At 39.7% G+C, this 18163-nt stretch overlaps 1 protein-coding gene across 1 annotated transcript in view; it reads right to left on the bottom strand.

Moving 5' to 3' along the window:
• The window catches only part of CEP170B (centrosomal protein 170B), a 1277870-nt gene that overhangs the window by 394379 nt on the left and 865328 nt on the right, over positions 1 to 18163 (bottom strand). Inside the window, exons 8-9 of the mRNA XM_044074358.1 lie at positions 5880 to 6344; positions 4990 to 5786 (exon numbers count right to left, since the gene is read on the bottom strand). Of these exons, the coding sequence (XP_043930293.1) occupies positions 4990 to 5786; positions 5880 to 6344 (1262 nt within the window). The remainder of the gene's footprint in view (positions 1 to 4989; positions 5787 to 5879; positions 6345 to 18163) is intronic.

Genomic DNA, 18163 nt, shown 5'->3' with positions numbered 1-18163 from the left:
CCATTACAGCTGCATGCTTACACCACTCCCTGGTCTGTTTTCCTCTTGTGATGGCCTACTTCGGTGAATGCACCACTACAAAGTTCTCAGTGAAGGGCCAGCCTGAATTATCTTGCCCTCAATTTCACTTTTAGTCATCTGTAGGATGACAGCCAGCCAGTAAAGTGGTGTTCCTGATTCTTGTCTTTATGGTAGCCACAGCTTCAGTAACAGTCACCTGACAAGAATCAGGATCACACTGATGTCCAAGGGCCCTTTTGTACTCCCCGATGCTACGCTCAGTTACTTTAGTAATCCTCCAGTGCTGTGCTAGCTTAAACTGGTACGTTCGGTAGGACTTGCCTAGATTTGCCATTCCTAGATTTGTTCTTGTTGAACAAGTATCTGCCTACTAATAATCATTATTTCCTCTATGGGTCTCATTATAGTTGAAGTGAGTACACATTGCTCCCAGAACAAATGGTGAAATAAAATCTTTATAATGGATGTCAGGCCTCTAATCAGGTGCACAACTGTTCAGATATCTATATACCTCACTCCATACCTTTGCGTAACAGCAGGATACAACATTGCAATCTACTCTGCCCTTTTTAAATGCCTTAACATGTTATCTTCTCTCCATCTCTATCTTCAATCTTACCCTTTTCCCACCTGCCCCATACCCTACGGAATGTCTTGGCAACTTTCCTCTCTACTGCCCATTCCAGAAATCTATTCCATGGGTGCACAACCCCCTCTATGGAAAGGTACTTTTACAGATTTAGGGAACAGTTAACCCCTATAATCTGTCTGTGCCACATCCTTCCCCATTTTATCCTTCCTGTTCAGAATGACCCCATTAACATCTACCTGATATGTTCTTGTGCACCAATACAATGTCCTTCTGTTTTTTCTGAAATTACATAAGAAAAGCTCCAGCTCCTCACAATATAGTCCTTCCTCTCCATCCCACAAACATTTCCTTGTAGCTTTTCTCTGAATTCCTTTCAGCAGCCCGATGTGTTATTCCTTATCTCATTCCCTCGGATACAGCTCTTTTGAGTGTGTGCCTTTAACTCCCAGTGGGCGTGGCTTATGTCTTTGAAAAATTAAGTTATAGGTTCATAGGTTCATACTAGGCTATCTGCCCGAGGGCATTTATAAGCCTAGCCCATAGTTTTGTGGCTTACGCCACCCCTTAGTTTGGAGAAACTATGCCCATTATTTAGCTGTGCCTCTGTCGAGCAGTGACACTGAGGTAACCCCTGGGGTGTATCTGCGATCTCCTATCCATTGGTCAAGATTCCTCTTGAACAAGGCCAGCGAGGTGCTCTGCCTCACATAAACCGGGATTTTGTTCCACAGCATAGGGAGTCTTTGGGTGATGAATCTATCCCTCCAGCACGTCCTATTAATAACCGTGTCGAGGTTTAAGTCACCCGCCCTTGTGGCTCTGAGGGATCTAGATTTTTGAGATGAAGCATATTCATCAAATCTGGGTTTGACATGGCCTTGTATGTCAGGCATAGGTCACCTCTGAGCAAGCGATGCGCAACTGAATATAACTGGAGTTCTTTCAGTCGTGCAGCATAAGACAGATTTTTGAGACCCTTTATCCTTTTGGTGAGGAACTTTTGTGGCCTCTCCAGCTGCTGCAAGTGTCGGGTCAGATACATTCCGAATGGGGCATTGTACTCGATCATTGGTCTGATGAGTGATGAGTATAGGGAGACTATGACTTCCCTTGATCTAGATGTGAATCCCTTCATGATAAGGTGGGCAATGTAGAAGGTCTTCCTAACTACTTTAGCAATATGAGTGTCGAATGAAAGGCTACTGTCAACCTGGGTTCCCAGGTCCCTAATAACTTCTTCTGTGTTCAGGGGATTGCCACCTATATGGTAGCTAGGGGTAACCTTATTTTTCCCGAAGGGTATGACTATGCATTTCTTGGCATTTATCACTTTAAAGTTCTAGAAAATACTCATTGACAGAGGTCAAATATCAATACAGTTGTGTTTGCCATCACATATGCTTCAAGACAAAATATCCTGGCACCTTGTAAGTAACATGGTTTTGGAATTATTAATGCAAATATGAACAATCAATATTTGATGCCTAGGGGAACAGTAGGAGTTAACTGCAGAAGACGCCTGGAGGAGCACTCGGCTGTATGACCTCCAAATTGCATGTGGTCCTAAAGGTGTGGTTTGACTAAGAATCTATAGAGTGCTTCTGGAATATATTCCCCATGACAACACACATTAACATTCCGTTTGTCACTGTCAATGCCCTCTCACACTGCTCCCAATGGTCTAGTGCAGGTGTGACCAACACCGCACAGATCCTTTCTGATGCTCTACTGCCATCACTTCCAGTCTTCCCAGTCAATACATCACACAAGGGATGCTGTGCCCTACTGCCTCACAGCTGTTCATTCTCTGGTTTGGTTCTTGGCTGGTGCACTTCCTCTCTGCATTCTCTATGTTCTTACGGTGTCAGTCTGGGACTTCACTCATCGTGTAGACATATTATTAGGTAAAATGGCAATCTGCTCATAAGTGTGTGTGGGCGCACATGTGTGTGTGTGGGCGCACATGTGTGTGTGTGTATGTACGTGTGTGTGTGTGTGTGCACACGCGCGCATGTGCACCCAGCAATCGACTGATATCCCATAAAGAACTAATTCTCTGTCTTGTGCCTAAGCTTTGCTGGGACAAACCAGAGCTCCCCCACAAAATTAAATAAGACAAAGCGGGTATACAGAATGAAAGAAAAAAATCCAACTACTCAGTAACTCCAACTCAAACCACTTCTGCAGAAACGTAATAAGTGTAAATGTCAAAATACTGAATGTATCACATACACCAAACCAAATACTCCCTTTTGTATGCCAGTCCTGTTATGTAAGTATGTACATGGTATCATTACTTAACATTACTTAACATAGTAACCTTCAACTGCATTTGATAAATTTTATGCATGACATACTGCAAACTCTTGCACCTTGATATTACTGTATTTTATGTTTAATTTTTTGCTGCTGTTAACACATTATGTTGCTGTTGATACTGCATTCAAATTAAAAGAGCAGTAGCTATATTATTCAGCAGCAGGTGCAGTTCCCCGGTATGACATTCACTCAAGTTGAAAATAAAAAAGTTGTCTATGAATGAAGAAGCAAGGAAAGAAAAAAAATACACTTTACAACTATAGCAATCCCCTTGCTATAAATGTAACTAGTGTCTTACCCAGCTTGCTACTGCTAAATATCACACAAGAAACACTGAAGCACTTCAACCTGGACCGGAAATGTATCATCAGCATTCATTTCTAAATCAGCATGTGTCGATCAAGCCCCCAAACACCTTGTGCCTTGGGTGGTTGCCCTTTTAGGCCCGAACCAAGCTATGTCTCTGTAACCTGGGGTATACCTACAGTTGGTCAGTCATTCTTTTATCAGTGCTCTATCCAGTAAAGAAACATAAATAAAAATAAGTAAATGTTTAATTTTGTAACTAATTATGGGTATCACTAATCATTAATCTAACAAGTGTCAGTGCTAGGCCCTCTTCTGTCCTCATCATTTGACACTTTTGACACTAATATTACAACATTGTTTTATTAAGTTTGGGCATTATACATACACACAATTTTACTGTCTGCAATGATAAGAAATATTTAACAAGTCACCTTAAGTGCAGCTTTCCTGCCTTGTAATCATGGCTACAACTTATTTTAGAAAAGAAAAAAACTAAAATAATTCTGTTTGTTCAAAAACAACTAAATGAAGCAGCAACTCACATACCTGCTACTGACAGTTATATGTCAACTGTGTCATACACTAGGTATTGTCTAAGACATCAAAACTGAATTTAAAGAACAGACAAGCTTTTTATTTTATAACAAAAAGATTTAACCAACAAAATGGCCTCATGCAGAACAGGCAACTTCCTCAGTTTGAGTCTGAAACAACTTAATGGAAGTGCTAATATACAAAGCCAACTCCTTAAAAAAATAGAAATGCCTTACAACTATAGGCTTTAAATTGGGTTCAAATTCCAAAAGCAAAAAAGGAACGCCACTGTAGTCTGAAATTTATTTGATTAGACAAAGTAAATCTAATACATTTAAACATTATCCTCTGAAATACTTCACAATTCTTCATATTACTCATTACGCGCATAACTCAAATGGTATCACCCAAATATCTAAGATTCAAGAACACCCAACAACTCCATGTTAATACAAAACATGGGACTCATTTGTTATAGCGGTCTTATCCTACTACATTGTAGAAATCTGGAACCAGATGGCAGTTTCCTTAAGAAACAAAATCCCCTCACAACTATTTTAAAAACAAGCTTAAACTAGACCTCCATGACATATGGAAATGTTAATGCTCACAGACCCGCCACACTTGCTGTACCCATTTAACTATTTCTTTATTTAGTAAAATCACTAGATACACTTTTATGAAAATGTAATTGTATCAATATATAAATTCTGTACTCCTAAAAACAACACTGATGCTCAAATACTTACATGCTTAGATTACCGGCATAATGGTTAAACTGTGAAACTGTTCATAACAAGTAGTTTGCTAATGCTCTGACTTTGAATATGATTGAGATGCCTTAAATGTAATTTGTATCTACAATGTTTGTGTACAATGCAACTAATGTTCCAAAAAAGTGAATCTCCATTTTCATTTTAAATACTATCCTACAACTTTGGTTCATACTACTACACTGTCCGAAGGGAAAAAAACACTGGTATATCACAGAAAAACTTGAACAAGTTAATATCCACCCATCGATGCCTAAGAAAAACAAACATTTACTTTACACAAGTAGAAAAAAAAACATGCATTTTTCTGCACTAATTTATCACACAGCCTGACATAACAGAAAATATTCTATGCATTCTGAAAGTCAAAGTGCAACTTTGCTGATCACACCACAGGCAAGGCTTCTCCTCAGTACAAAGTACAAGCTTACATTTTCTTACCTGGTCTATCATTTTCCTGGCCTCTTCTACTTCTCTGTCTTGTGAATCTGTTTCAATGGTATACGTCCCAGTCTCACTCAAGTTGTCCTCCTCTTTATCATTTCTAGATGACTTTAAATTTGAATGTTGTACTGCAGTAACAGTTACAGCAGGCGTTAATATCGACGATGAAACAGGAAGTGGCACTGACATTACCTGAGAAATTTGTGCTGGCATACGGAGCTCATTTGATAGTGACGGCTTCTCTGCAGAGACAACACCATTGCGGATTGTATCTCTTAGAAACTCCTTGGCAAATTCCTGAGCAATCCTGGACTTTCTTCCAATGCTACCAAAACTTTTTACTGCAGTCCTTGTGTTTGAACCTGAAGCTGTTGATAAGCGCTCTTCAGTTTTCTCCCTCTTAAGTGAACTGGATCGTTGCATGCTTGTGGTAACAGTTACTGGTCTGCTCCCATGGGAACCTTGCGAAGATTGCAAAACCTGAGGTGCTGTGCTTCCAGGCTTATCGGGAGCTACAGCTCCTTTTCGCCTCCCTCTGTGAACAGGACAAGAATCGCTGTGTGCAGAGTATGCACTCTGGGTGAAAGACTGCGATCTCTTTTTACGTGGGTTATCTTCAACAAATTCAATGACAAAAGCTTGTTGGTTATGTGGCACTTCTAGAGGGTCTGGCTGGATCTGAAGCTGCATGCTTGCTGCATCATCTAAGTGCTCCTGATCAGGACTCTGTTGCTGTGGCTTCGTTACTGCAGGGTCTTCTGAATCACTCTGCGTTCCGTCTTCATGTCTGCTGCCTGAAAGCAATAAAATTGATAAGGAATTAGTGTTAGGATGAACAGTATATAATCACTATGTAAAGATGATAAGAAAAAGATAGCAACAAGTACCTTTCAATGTGCTGATATGCACTTGCAGATCACTCTTTGTGCTGTAAATATCATCCCCTTTTGGCTGTCTCCTTAGTAGGCTTGGATCGTTTTGAACCAACCAGTCAGCAACTTTGCTTTCTGCAGAGATCATCTCTGCCTGACTAGGATCTTTCCCCAGTAGTTTTCGAGGTCTATATGAAAATTTGGTCACTTGATCCTTTATTTTCATTTTGCCTGGCACACATTCATCAAATTCTATTGTAAATGATGCATGACTCTGCACAACGGGTGGTGTTATTGTGTCTATGTCCTTGGTAGGGATTTCCTGAAGTTCTTTCTCTGGAGATTTGGTTGGCTGCTGAAATTCTTTTGTTGGTATTTCAAAGTAACTAGGTTCTCTTCTGTAAGAATAAACAGACTGCTCTTGGGGGTCTTTGTAATCAACAATGTTACCATTGATTTCTTGTTCATGTTTCGGATGATCTGGAAAAGAACACACATTTTTAAAAATTAAACAAAACATTTAGTTATTTAACAATGATGCATAAAAAGTGCACATCTGTGACGGGAAAATACAATGCTTTCAATTTTTTAATGATGCAATTGTTTTAACAATTAAATTAAAAAAATGTTTACATACAATGCACATGTACTGGATTTAACATGTAGCATTACCACAGTAAATCATTAACTTTTCCAGTCAAGTAAACACCTTACTATGCTCCTAAAGGCATACAGATCGCCTAGGGCATACAGACCTCCTAAAAACTGGAAAATATCCTTCAAAAATAGTTATACCTTATAAAACACGGGTTAGTAGCCAACAACCTAATTATCAGATCCTCCAAAACACTGATGCTAGGCATCCAACAAAGGATCAACATTACAAAATATAACAGTTAGGAACCATCTTGGTAACCCCCAATCAGAGCCAAAATACAAAAGTACATGGGGCTGGGATTAGACCACAGCTTGATTTTTTCTCAGCACTCAGGAAAAAATAATCCAACTTAAAATCTCCTACAGATTAGCATACCTCCTGATCAGAAAATCAAGAAAAGCATAGCTATTAATGTTCTGCTTTCTATGACATATATAATGCAGAGTGTATCCTTATATTTGGCTCATAACAGAATTGTTGCAAATTACAATTAAAAGAGTATTAAGATTCATTTACTTGGCAGAAAACAGAGAACACCACTGTTTTAACTTTATATCCAAATCAAACCAAGTATAGCCACAGTTACTCTCATGTAATACCCCCTAATCATTAAACTGATACTGCTGTTCACCACAGAAAAAAAAATAGCAATAATCAGAACTCAGGTCAACATTTAATCTAATGCTAGCTGAAAGATCTTTTCTTTTAGAAATTGCCTAGACAACTGGTATGCCATCCCACAAAACATCAGAAAGACAGCTGAGTATCCTTTAAGATCATCATGCATGGAGAATTAGAAAAGTCCTAATTAATCTAAAACATGCAGTTGATTTTCATACTGACCACTGTGTAAGCCTTTCGGAAATTACACTTAATTTTAACATACACTCATAGAATGGCTTCCAATCTCATGAATTTTTTTTACTACACCCAGGACATTAATACAGCTATTAGTGGAGTTCATATTATCTTTACTAACTATGACACAATAATTAATTACCTCAGATTTTAAAGTGAAACATTCACTGTTCTGCTTTTTCTAGTCTTATAATTACTTCTCCTGTAAATATAAATGGTATAAATTGCATACACTTATACACTATTTGCCATATGTTTTATATATTTATACACACACACATGCGCACACACTAGTCTATAACAGATGCTCAAAGAAGCAAAACTGTGAATGCCAGTCATGCAAGTAAAGCAGTTTGAATCACAACAATTTGAATATATTCTTCTTTGAAGCACAAAGAATTGAAAAAATAAAAATAAAATCTATTTTTTTGCAGAGGGGGCAAGATCCCCTGCACTCCGACATCCCCTGGTAATCCAAGATCAAATTCCTTGGTTTCAACTGTACCATGATCTCATACCGAAAAAATGTGGTATGTGCAACCAACTGATTTTTCATCAGCTGTACTGGCTTTTTTTCCCTTCGAAATGTTCTTGTTTCAGTCAGTGTTAGGGAACCCATATATGTATGTATGTATGTGTGTGTGTGTGTGTGTGTGTGTGTGTGTGTGTGTGTGTGTGTGTGTGTGTGTGTACACACAAACACACACACACACATATATATATATATATATATATGTATATATATATATATATATATATATATATATATATATATATATATATATATATATATATATATATATATATATATATACATAAATACATACAAACACACACACACACACACACACACACACACATATATATATATATATATATATATATATATATATATACATACATAAATACATACAAACACACACACACACACACACATACATATTTATATACAGGTATGCAGATATGCATGTAAATAAATGTGCCTAACTTGTATGAGCCATATGACTTCTGTAACTATACGTGCTTGTACTTGTGTGGGCCATGACTTCCATGGATCAGCTTAACTACCCATTAATATACAGATAAATTAATAAAGTAACTCAATTATTTTTGAGTAGGCTGCAGTACAAGTGAATACTGATTCAAACCATGCAGGGGATAAACTATGCAAGTGTCTTTAAGTACTGCTCTGGAATGCTTGGACAATGACAACTCCAAAGGAGAGCAAACACTTTATGGGATTGTTGAGAAGTAGTTAGGTGCCCGCATGCTGTTTAACCACTGACAATTATGTGCTCTTCAACCCTTCAAAGATTTGTAAACAGTGTAGGTTACAAGCAACCTGGATGAGAAGTGCCCTGAAGTGCTTTGGGATGTCACAACCAGGAGTGGATGATGAACAGTGTGCTGTAGGAGTGAAAGACAACCCAGGGTAGAATTGACGGAAGGCAGGGATTTCCCCTCTACAACTTAATTACACCATTCCTACAACCTCATTCTCACAAAATTCAAATACTGTCTTCTCTCCATCATATGACATCAAAACCACTAATAACCATCATTCTCTCACCTCTCATTTTATACCTTTACAAATATTATACTATCATTTCCTGCCCATAATTAATCAAGCCTATATTATATATACCTGCTTTGTTTGTTTACACAAGCTATTTTCATTCTGTATCATGTAGTACAACCTCTGCTTTCAACTAATGTCCTACTGCTGAAAAAACACTAATTACCTGTACTGTGTGTATTTGCATTATGCAGTGTGTTACGCACCACATTTATCATATGTTCTATGTTAGATATATTTTCAGTACATACCCATTTACTACATTTCAAATGCTATTTGAATGTACTCCATCGACTGTAAATAGTTTTATGCAATGAAGCTTTTTTTCCCTGGGCTTCTGCTAAAGAGAGGCTACTGTAGCCCAGTCAGACTATCCCAGTAAACAAATGCTAATAAGTACATAAAATCCTATATCTAACAGGTGTCTTCTGGTATGCCTATGACAGAGTTTCTCAACATTTCCAATTATACACAAATTGTTCTTTGCCGCATCAGGCAAATACAAAACAAGGCAGGTACTACTGTTGATCTTGTTTGCAGACGTAATGTAACATGTCACTGAAACTCGGAATAATGAGTTGGATTGTCCTGATTTTACAGGTGACAGCCTCTTGTGCTTTCACTTGGCATCATTTAAGGCTGATGAGTAGGAAAGGAGGGGTGCTTTCTGCACTATTTCATCTGAAGTTTGCCCTCTGTGTAAATACAGTAGTGAAAGCCATTTCTTCCAAGTATACCAGAGTAGGTGGTGGACATTTTAGACTTGTAGTAATCTGCAATCTATGTGAGTATCAGAAGTCGTGATGAAATTCACAGAGTTTGTTGCTAACTAGGTACTGGACTTCATCAGATGGTTGGTGGTTAAGGACATCACAAATTATTTTACACTGAAATGTACAATTTTGTTACAAATTACACACAATACTACTTCTGCTACAAACTGCAAAATAATTACTTGTTATATTTTCACTGGGCAGGGAAACCTCTGATTAAATGGTAGAGACAATCAGCTGGCACGCTAGTACCTTTTGATGTTACAAGTCACTACATATCTGGTGAAATCTACCCTTATGCTTGTGAAGATAGTTCATGAACAGCCACTGAGATATCCTTCGAGAGAATCTCATGTCAGAATTCAAAACTATTGGAATTCCTGTGCAGCACCATAATCCAGAAGTACTGGCATCTTACTAAATTGTTGCTAACATACATGCCCTGAAAAATACTGCTTGAGTGTATATACCCACTTATCTTTGAGTAAATAGGCTGTCCACGGTTTGACAGAGAAAACCAACATTACTTAAAAAACAGTTCATGTAGACTGAAGAGATGACAAACATTTTATTTATTTACTTATTTAGGCATTGTTTCACAGGTTATATCTAGTGGCTGAGGTTCATTTGCAGATGGGGGCTTGTGAGAAAAGCTCCAAATGAATCAAAAATCTTGTGTAGTAACAAAAAGACAGCACAAAATATCAGACAAAACAGCATAAAATAAGTAATTATGCAAATGTGTTAATGATAATAAACACATAACTTGGGTTCCAGGCAACAACTTCAGCTCAAACTTATTATTAGTGCAAATCCACTAGCTCACATATCAGACAGAGACAGTGATTACAGTCTGATGGCTGTTAGGCAACTATCAGTTAAGCATTTAAAACACAATTAAAATCTTACAGAAACAGAAATACATCAGGTATTATTTAAGTATTACACAAAATAATAAAAAAGTCTGAAGAGACACAGCATTCTGCTTGAAAGGCACTGTCATACCTGTTAATCAGGAATTCATATTAGAAGCTAGAAGCCCCATCACGGGTCCCAGTACACACATATACATACACAAAAGGGTCAGAACTAGCTTTGCAGAGGATGCACACAGTACAACAACTATGCTCTTCTTTTCTTTAAAAATATATCATCAGTTAAGGATAATACAAATTGCATACATATTAATATTTTTGCAAAGGCTTCTGAGGCTGACAGTGAACCGTCTCTCATGGACCAGGACTTCTGACATAACAAGGGCCCTTGTGACCCTTAAACCTGACAAATGTGTACAGCATGGTAATGGCCCATATCGGGGCAAATGGCCAGGTGTGGAGACAGCTGAGGTTTACGGAAAGAGCAATGATAATAGCTACCCATTTATGTCAGAAATTAAGGAAAGCTCCTAGTACTGAGTGAAATGCTTCCAATATGAAAAAAATATTCTGAGATATAAAGAAAAGATTGGTTAAACACTGAGGGTATCTAGTATATACGAGTATGGGATGAGATACATGAAAGCCATATTTGCTTCATTAAGAAAGGTTTTCATCTCTGATTCCAAGGCTTTTGCACATAGCTTTTGCTGCCCCACTGTACCTTTTTTACACAACGTCTAACTGATGGACATCCCAATCTAATGTTTAAAACAAATCAACCATTTGACCATATAAAACTGTCTCTACTTAATGCTAGAAGTTGAAAGAACAAAATGCAGGATCTTAGGGCCCTCCTGCATTTGGAGCACATCTTTGTATGTGTGGTTACAGAATCTGTGGTTTAAGCTCCCAGACAGCACTTCCTTTATACCTGTTTTTGTGCTTATCACTCATTTAGACCAGATTAAAATTGTAGTGGTATACCCATATTTGTTACAGACATTATTACCTCGAGACAGACACCTAACAACCCTCAAGAAGAGTTTATAGAGGTTAAAATCTCACTAAACAAAATCAGAAATCAGATCATAGCTCTGTATCTCCAGAAAATCACACTGTATTCTAAAATATTTGATGAATTTCCCATAATAAGGAATATTATTATCCTAGGTGATTTTAATTACCCAGTGATTAAGGGAGGGACATATACAACCAACACGGGATATGCGCAAAAGTTCTTTTCAGATTTTATAAACAAAAACTCCCGGAACCAGATACAACAGAATATACAACAGAATATACTTGACCTGATCATAACAAACTTAGCATCTGTATGTACCATCCCAGAGGTACTCCCCTCACTGGTCAAGTCATACAGTAGACTAGTAACCGTCTCTGTCAATATCTTCAAACCATCAGAAACAAGTACCACGGAATAATGGTACTGTCCATACTGTTGATACTGCAAAGAATTATGTAGGAAAGTTCTAGTCACACATGGACAAATGTATTGAACTGTCAGTCCCAACTAGATCCAAACAAATGAGGCAGTTTGAAAGCAAACCAATGTGGCAGTCCTCAAGCATTAATAAACTATGTAATAACAGGAATAAACTACTAAACCTAGACAGCATAACAAATAACCCCCAAATTAAGGAGAAAATTAAACAGCTAGCCAAAAAATCCCAGCCCAGGTTAGGCAGAGTCTCTCACTGACTCTCTTCAAGGGGAATCTTGATGAGTGGATGGGAGATCGTAGGTTTACCCCGGGTATCACTTCTGTGTCACTGTTAGACAGAGGCACAGTATACTAACCTCGAAAAAGGGCATTGCAAAATTAATTTAAAATGGGTGGCGAAAGCCAGACACACTCTGGCTAGCCTTATAAATGCCCTAGGCCAGATAGCCTAGTATGAACCTATGAACCTACAGTTGTGTACACTTACCATAAATGTAGATGTTCGAGTGTATTCACTGTTGCAGTCATTACATTTGGGTAATCTGCTGGCAGGTTGCCCTCAGTCAGCCTGAATTCCAAAGTCTTGGGTCCTGAGTCGGTTGCTGTCTTCTCTTCCATGATGTCAGGTCGTCAAAGGTATAACACATGCAGCCGATGCCATTTTCTTTACTTTTTCTTGCCCCGATGTCAGGTGCCCCCAAAAAGGTAGCAAAATTATATATACACATATATATACACATATATATATATATATATATATATATATATATACACACATGCATCAATATAAACTTTACCTTCATCTACAAGCAAATACACCACATAGGTTGTAGAAGATAGAGAAGGAAAGATAAACTTCAGAATGACCTGGACTGCAACAGTGAATACACTTGAACATCTACATTTATGGTAAGTGTACACAGCTGTACTATGTTCTCTGTGTTTCGCTGTTGCAGTCATTACATTTGGGTAGAATCCCAAAGCTATGGTTGGGAGGCTGTAGCAAAACAGCATTAGGTGCGGCTATAAGGCCCTGCAGCACTGCAGTGGCAAAGCCTGCCCTGGACTTAGAGTAGAGAGGAAAATGGTAATGCTTTGTAAAGGTGTGAACAGAACTCCAAGTAGCAGCCTCTAGAATGTCTTTGGTTGGTACTCCTCTGAGAAAGGCTGCTGAAGTAGCTGCAGCTCTGGTGGAATGAGACCTAATGCCCTTGGGCACAGGTTTACCATGGTGTAAGTAGCAGAAATGGATGCAGTGGCTTATCCACTTTGAAATTGTCTGCTTTGAAATAGCCTTTCCTTCTGATCCTGCAGCATATGACACTAGTAATTGCTCAGTTTTTCTTAGAGCTTTAGTCCTGCTCAAGTAGAATCTTAGCTGTCTGTGTATGTCCAAAGAATGCAGAATTCTCTCTCCTTTGTTCTGTGGATTTGGATAAAAAGTTGGCAGATGAATTCTCTGGTTAAGAGCCACACTGGAAACCACCTTAGGCATAAAAGTAGGATTTGTCCTCAGAGACACCCGGTCTGGGTAAAATATGATAAAAGGCTCTACAGCCATGAGGGCCTGTAGCTCTGAAACTCTTCTTGCTGAAGTAATTGCTAGTAGCAGAGCTGTCTTCCATGATAAGAACTTTATATCAGCGGTAGCAGGTGGTTCAAATGGAGGCAGGATGAGCTTTTCCAACACATAACTGAGGTACCATGCAGGTAATGGTGATCTTCTAAGAGGCTTTAAATTTTTGGCTCCTCTAAGATACTGCTTTAGTAAAGGATGGGAAAAGATTGGTGGCTCTGTATTGTAATGAGTCGAAATGGCAGAGGCATGGATCTTGATTGATGAGAAAGATAGGCCTTTGTCAAGCATCTCAGTTAAGTATTGTAATATCAGAGGAATATTTGGTTCTGCTGTTTCAGTTCCTTGTGCTTGATTCCAAGCACAGAATCTCTTCCATTTGTCAGCATATCTAGTACTAGGCCTTCTGGCTTCCAAAATGACATCCATCACAGCTTTACTGAGGGGTGTTGTTTGTATGATTACATGATTAGCCATGCTGCCAGGTTCAGAGTCTGTAGTTGATTGTGCAGGATCTGACTGTTTTGCTGGGACAGTAGTTGTGGTCTTTGAGGCAAGGTCCAAGCTGGGTATTGAAACAAGTTCCTTAGGATTGGGTACCAGTATTGGCAGGGCCAGTCCTGGGCAATTAATATCATCTTTGGCTTCTCTTGTCTGACTTTTAGGAGGACATTGGGTAGAAGAGGCAGAGGAGGAAAGGCGTAAACTGATAGGTTTTTCCAACTGAAGGATAGGGCGTCCACTTTCCATGCTTGTCTGTGATAAGTCCTTGTGCAGAATCTTTTCAATTGATAATTTTGAGGAGAGGCAAATAGTCTATGTCTGGGCTCCCCCATTTCTCTGTTATCATGCTGAAGACTTGTGGATTTAGTTTCCACTCGTGAGGATCCATAAGGTTTCTGCTTAAATCGTCTGCCAGAGTGTTTTGCTTTCCTGGCAGGAATTGAGCTTGAAGATGTATTTGGCAGGTCAAAGCTGTGTCCCACAGTGCCATGGCTAATCTGCAAAGGGGTTATGAGTGCGTGCCCCCTTGCTTGTTTATATACCACATGACTGTGGTGTTGTCCGTCTTTATCAGTAGTTGTCCTGGATGAAGTAAGTCCTTGAAGGCTGTTAGGGCATTTTTAACAGCTAGCATCTCTTTCTGGTTGATATGTAGATGCATTTGTTTTGGTGCCCATATGCCCTGAATGCATCTTCCTGCCATGTGGGCCCCCCAGGCATAATCTGAGGCACCTGTTGTTAAGGTCTGGCTGGCAGGGGGTAGAGTGAAGGGCCGTCCCATGTTTTGGTGACAGGCCTTTGCCCACCACAGAAACTCCTGTTGCAGGCAGGGAATGAGAGGAATCATTGTTTCCGGACTGTGTGAATGTTGACTCCATAAACTTTTTAGGTACCATTGAAGTTTCCTCATATGCAGTCTTGCATATGGAATTAGTAGGATGCAGGATGCCATGAAGCCCAGAGCCTGCAGAATTTGTCTTGCAGAAGACTGGGTTTTTGTTGCCATCAGTTTGAAGTAAGTAGTCAGTTGCCTTTGCTTGTCTGGCGTGAGGTAAGCCATCTGGGCAGTTGTATTCAAGCTTGCACCCAGGAATGTTATCTTTTGAGAGGGTACTAGTTGTGATTTCTTTTCGTTTATTGTGTACCCTATGCATGTTAGAAGCCTTTTCACAAACGCCAGGTGTCGAAGAACAGTGTCCTTGTTCTCTGCCCGAATGAGACAGTCGTCCAAGTAAGGATATATTTGTATACTTCTTTGTCTGCAAAATGCAATTACTGGTGCCAGGCACTTTGTAAAGACCCTAGGTGCAGTAGATAAGCCAAAGGGCAGTGCAGAGAATTGGTAATGCATTAAGCCAGCCTTGAATCTGAGGTATCTTCTGCACGATTGTCTTATTGGGACATGCAGGTATGCCTCTTTTAGGTCTAAAGTCACCAGCCAAGCATTCTTGCCCAGCATGGGCAGAAGCTGCTGCAAAGTCAGCATTTTGAATTTTGGAATGTCCAGGTATGTGTTCAAAATCGATAAATCCAGTATTGGCTGCCAGGCCTTGTCTTTTCTGGGTACCAGGAACAGTCTTGAGTAAACATCTTGTCCTTTTTCCTGTGCTGGTACTGTCTGGATGACGTCCATATCCATGAGGGACGCAACCTGTTTCTGTGCCTCTGCCCATTGATTTTTTGGCAGATCTGGCCATCCATTTGCCATTGGCAGTGTGTGGAAATGGAATATATATCCCTGTGATATGATGTTTAGTACCCACTTGTCCTGGATTATTAACTGCCAATTTTGAACAAAAAGTGCTAATTTTCCCCCTGTGGGTGCTGCCACAAGATAAGTGCTTGGTGTAGGCAGAGGGAAGTCATGGGATTGCTTTCTGCAGGTTTGCGCTTTATCTCCTCCAGATTTGGAGGTGGATGCGCCCCATTGCTTTGATCTGTATGAATCTTGCGTCTCGTATCTGGAACCCTCTGGGTGTCTGGATTTGCCCCTTTGAGCTTTGCCTGACACAGGAAAGGACCAATTTTTTGTAGGCCAGTGTCTACTGAATCTTGGTGGCTGCACTTGTAAGAAGTCTTTAACAGTTTGCATAGACTTAGCTTTGTCTTCCATTTTCTTTAAAACCTCTTCTGCCTTAATACCAAACAGAGAATCATGCTGTAAAGGTGCATCTAGCAATTTAGCTTTAACATGATCAGGCACATTTTGTTCCTTTAACCAGGCATGCCACCTAATCACAGATCCAGTAACTGCGGCCCTGCAGGAGGCCTCTAAGGAATCAAAACCACACTGCAAAGTATGCTTTCCAACTTGTTCAGCTGCATGCAATAATTTCTGCAATTCTTTATTTTCTGCACATTCTGAAATCAACATAATTTTTTGTTTCAGCAATCCCATAACATGTTGTTGGTACTTAAGCATATGAAATTGACAGTTTAAGGCCCTGATCGCCAAGGTTGCAGATGTATAAACCTTTTTTCCCCATCTGTCCAGTGCCCCTGAATCTCTGTCAGAGGGGGTAGGATTTTTTGTTGTTGAGGCCTTAACTCCCTTTGGACCCTGTGGAATAGTTTCAGGATCAGCAGCAGGGTTTCTAAATATGTCTAAAACAGGGGGAATGGCTAAAGGCCTGTGCTGAGGTAGAAGGAGGAAATCCCTGAGCCTCTTTTTTGATTCTGAGAAGTCTTGACTCTCCCAGTGAAAATGCTCACTCAAAGTATGCAAGGTTTCTCGAAATGAATAATCCTCAGGAGGAGAAGCAGATGGAACAGACTCCTCAGCATCAGAATCCTCATAGGGAGGTATAGATAATTCCTGATCAGAAGAGGAATCAGAAGAAATAGAAACCTGATCTGAAGATTCATAATCCGTGTCTTGCCTAGGCCTCTTATCTGGAGGGGGATGGGTTTCCCTGATCAAGGTAATAAGGTCTTCTGCCATTTTGATCATCTGTTTTTTAGGCATAGAGGCCTGTGCACATGGCTCTTGTGTCGGTTTTTTAGTTTTAGAAGTTGCTTTTGTCTTTGGTTTTGCAGCTGTCGTCGGTTTGATATACAAATGTTGAGGTCTGAATACACCCTCAGAAGCCGGTGCCTGCTCAGTGGCTCCCGACCCATCCGAGGGAGATACTTCCATCAGTCCAATACCTTGAGTATCTTGCAGCATGCCGGAACTCCACATGGGCATCGGTAGAAGCCTGTGACTCGAAGGTAGCGGGTATCAAGGGCTGCGAAAGCACCTCACTGAGTACCAGCGAACCGGCGACTGGCTTAGGAGAAGCTTCGTTGTCGGTTTTGGATCTCGACTGCCTTTCTCTGTCCTTTACTTTGCGTTTTTTATGTACTCCGGTAGTCGGATAGCTATCAGACGACATTTCTGGGTAGTTAAATCTGTTTCCAAAATACTTTGATGCAAAAATATACCAAATATCAAAATCGACAGCCAGGCACGTTGTGATCAGGGCCTAGGCAAGGAATACAGTATAAATGGAAATCCTTATGAGGTATTTGCTTCCCACAAGTAATACAATTATTAACTTTTTCTGACATCGGTAAAAAGCAAGAAAAGTTTCCCCAGCAGGGTACTTAGCTTTAGTGAAGACTTCGGTTCTGAAACTCAAACTCAAATATTTCAGTAGTCGGGTGACCGGCACTTTCAAAATGCTTCCGCTTCGGGCACCACGCGGCAAGAAAGACTAAAGAAAATGGTGTTGGCTGTATGTTTTATACCCCTGATGACCTGACGTCATGGAAGAGAAGACAGCAACCAATGCAGGACCTAAGACTTTGGAATTCAGGCCAACTGAGGGCAACCTGCCAGCAGATTACCCAAATGTAATGACTGCAACAGTGAAACACAAAGAACATCTAAACAAGGTCACAAGAAAAATTAAGGCATCCCTTGAGCTCAAACTAGATAAAGAAGCCAAAGACAGTTAAAAATCCTTCATTAACTATATCAGAAAAATAAGAAATAAACCTAACACTGCTCCGAGTTTAATCATAATGGTGTGAACT

The sequence above is a fragment of the Protopterus annectens genome, chromosome 6.part0, assembly GCF_019279795.1.
Source record: "Protopterus annectens isolate FY-2018-M chromosome 6.part0, PAN1.0, whole genome shotgun sequence".
Taxonomy (NCBI): domain Eukaryota; kingdom Metazoa; phylum Chordata; order Ceratodontiformes; family Protopteridae; genus Protopterus; species Protopterus annectens.
This window is presented reverse-complemented; position numbering and strand designations above follow the sequence as displayed.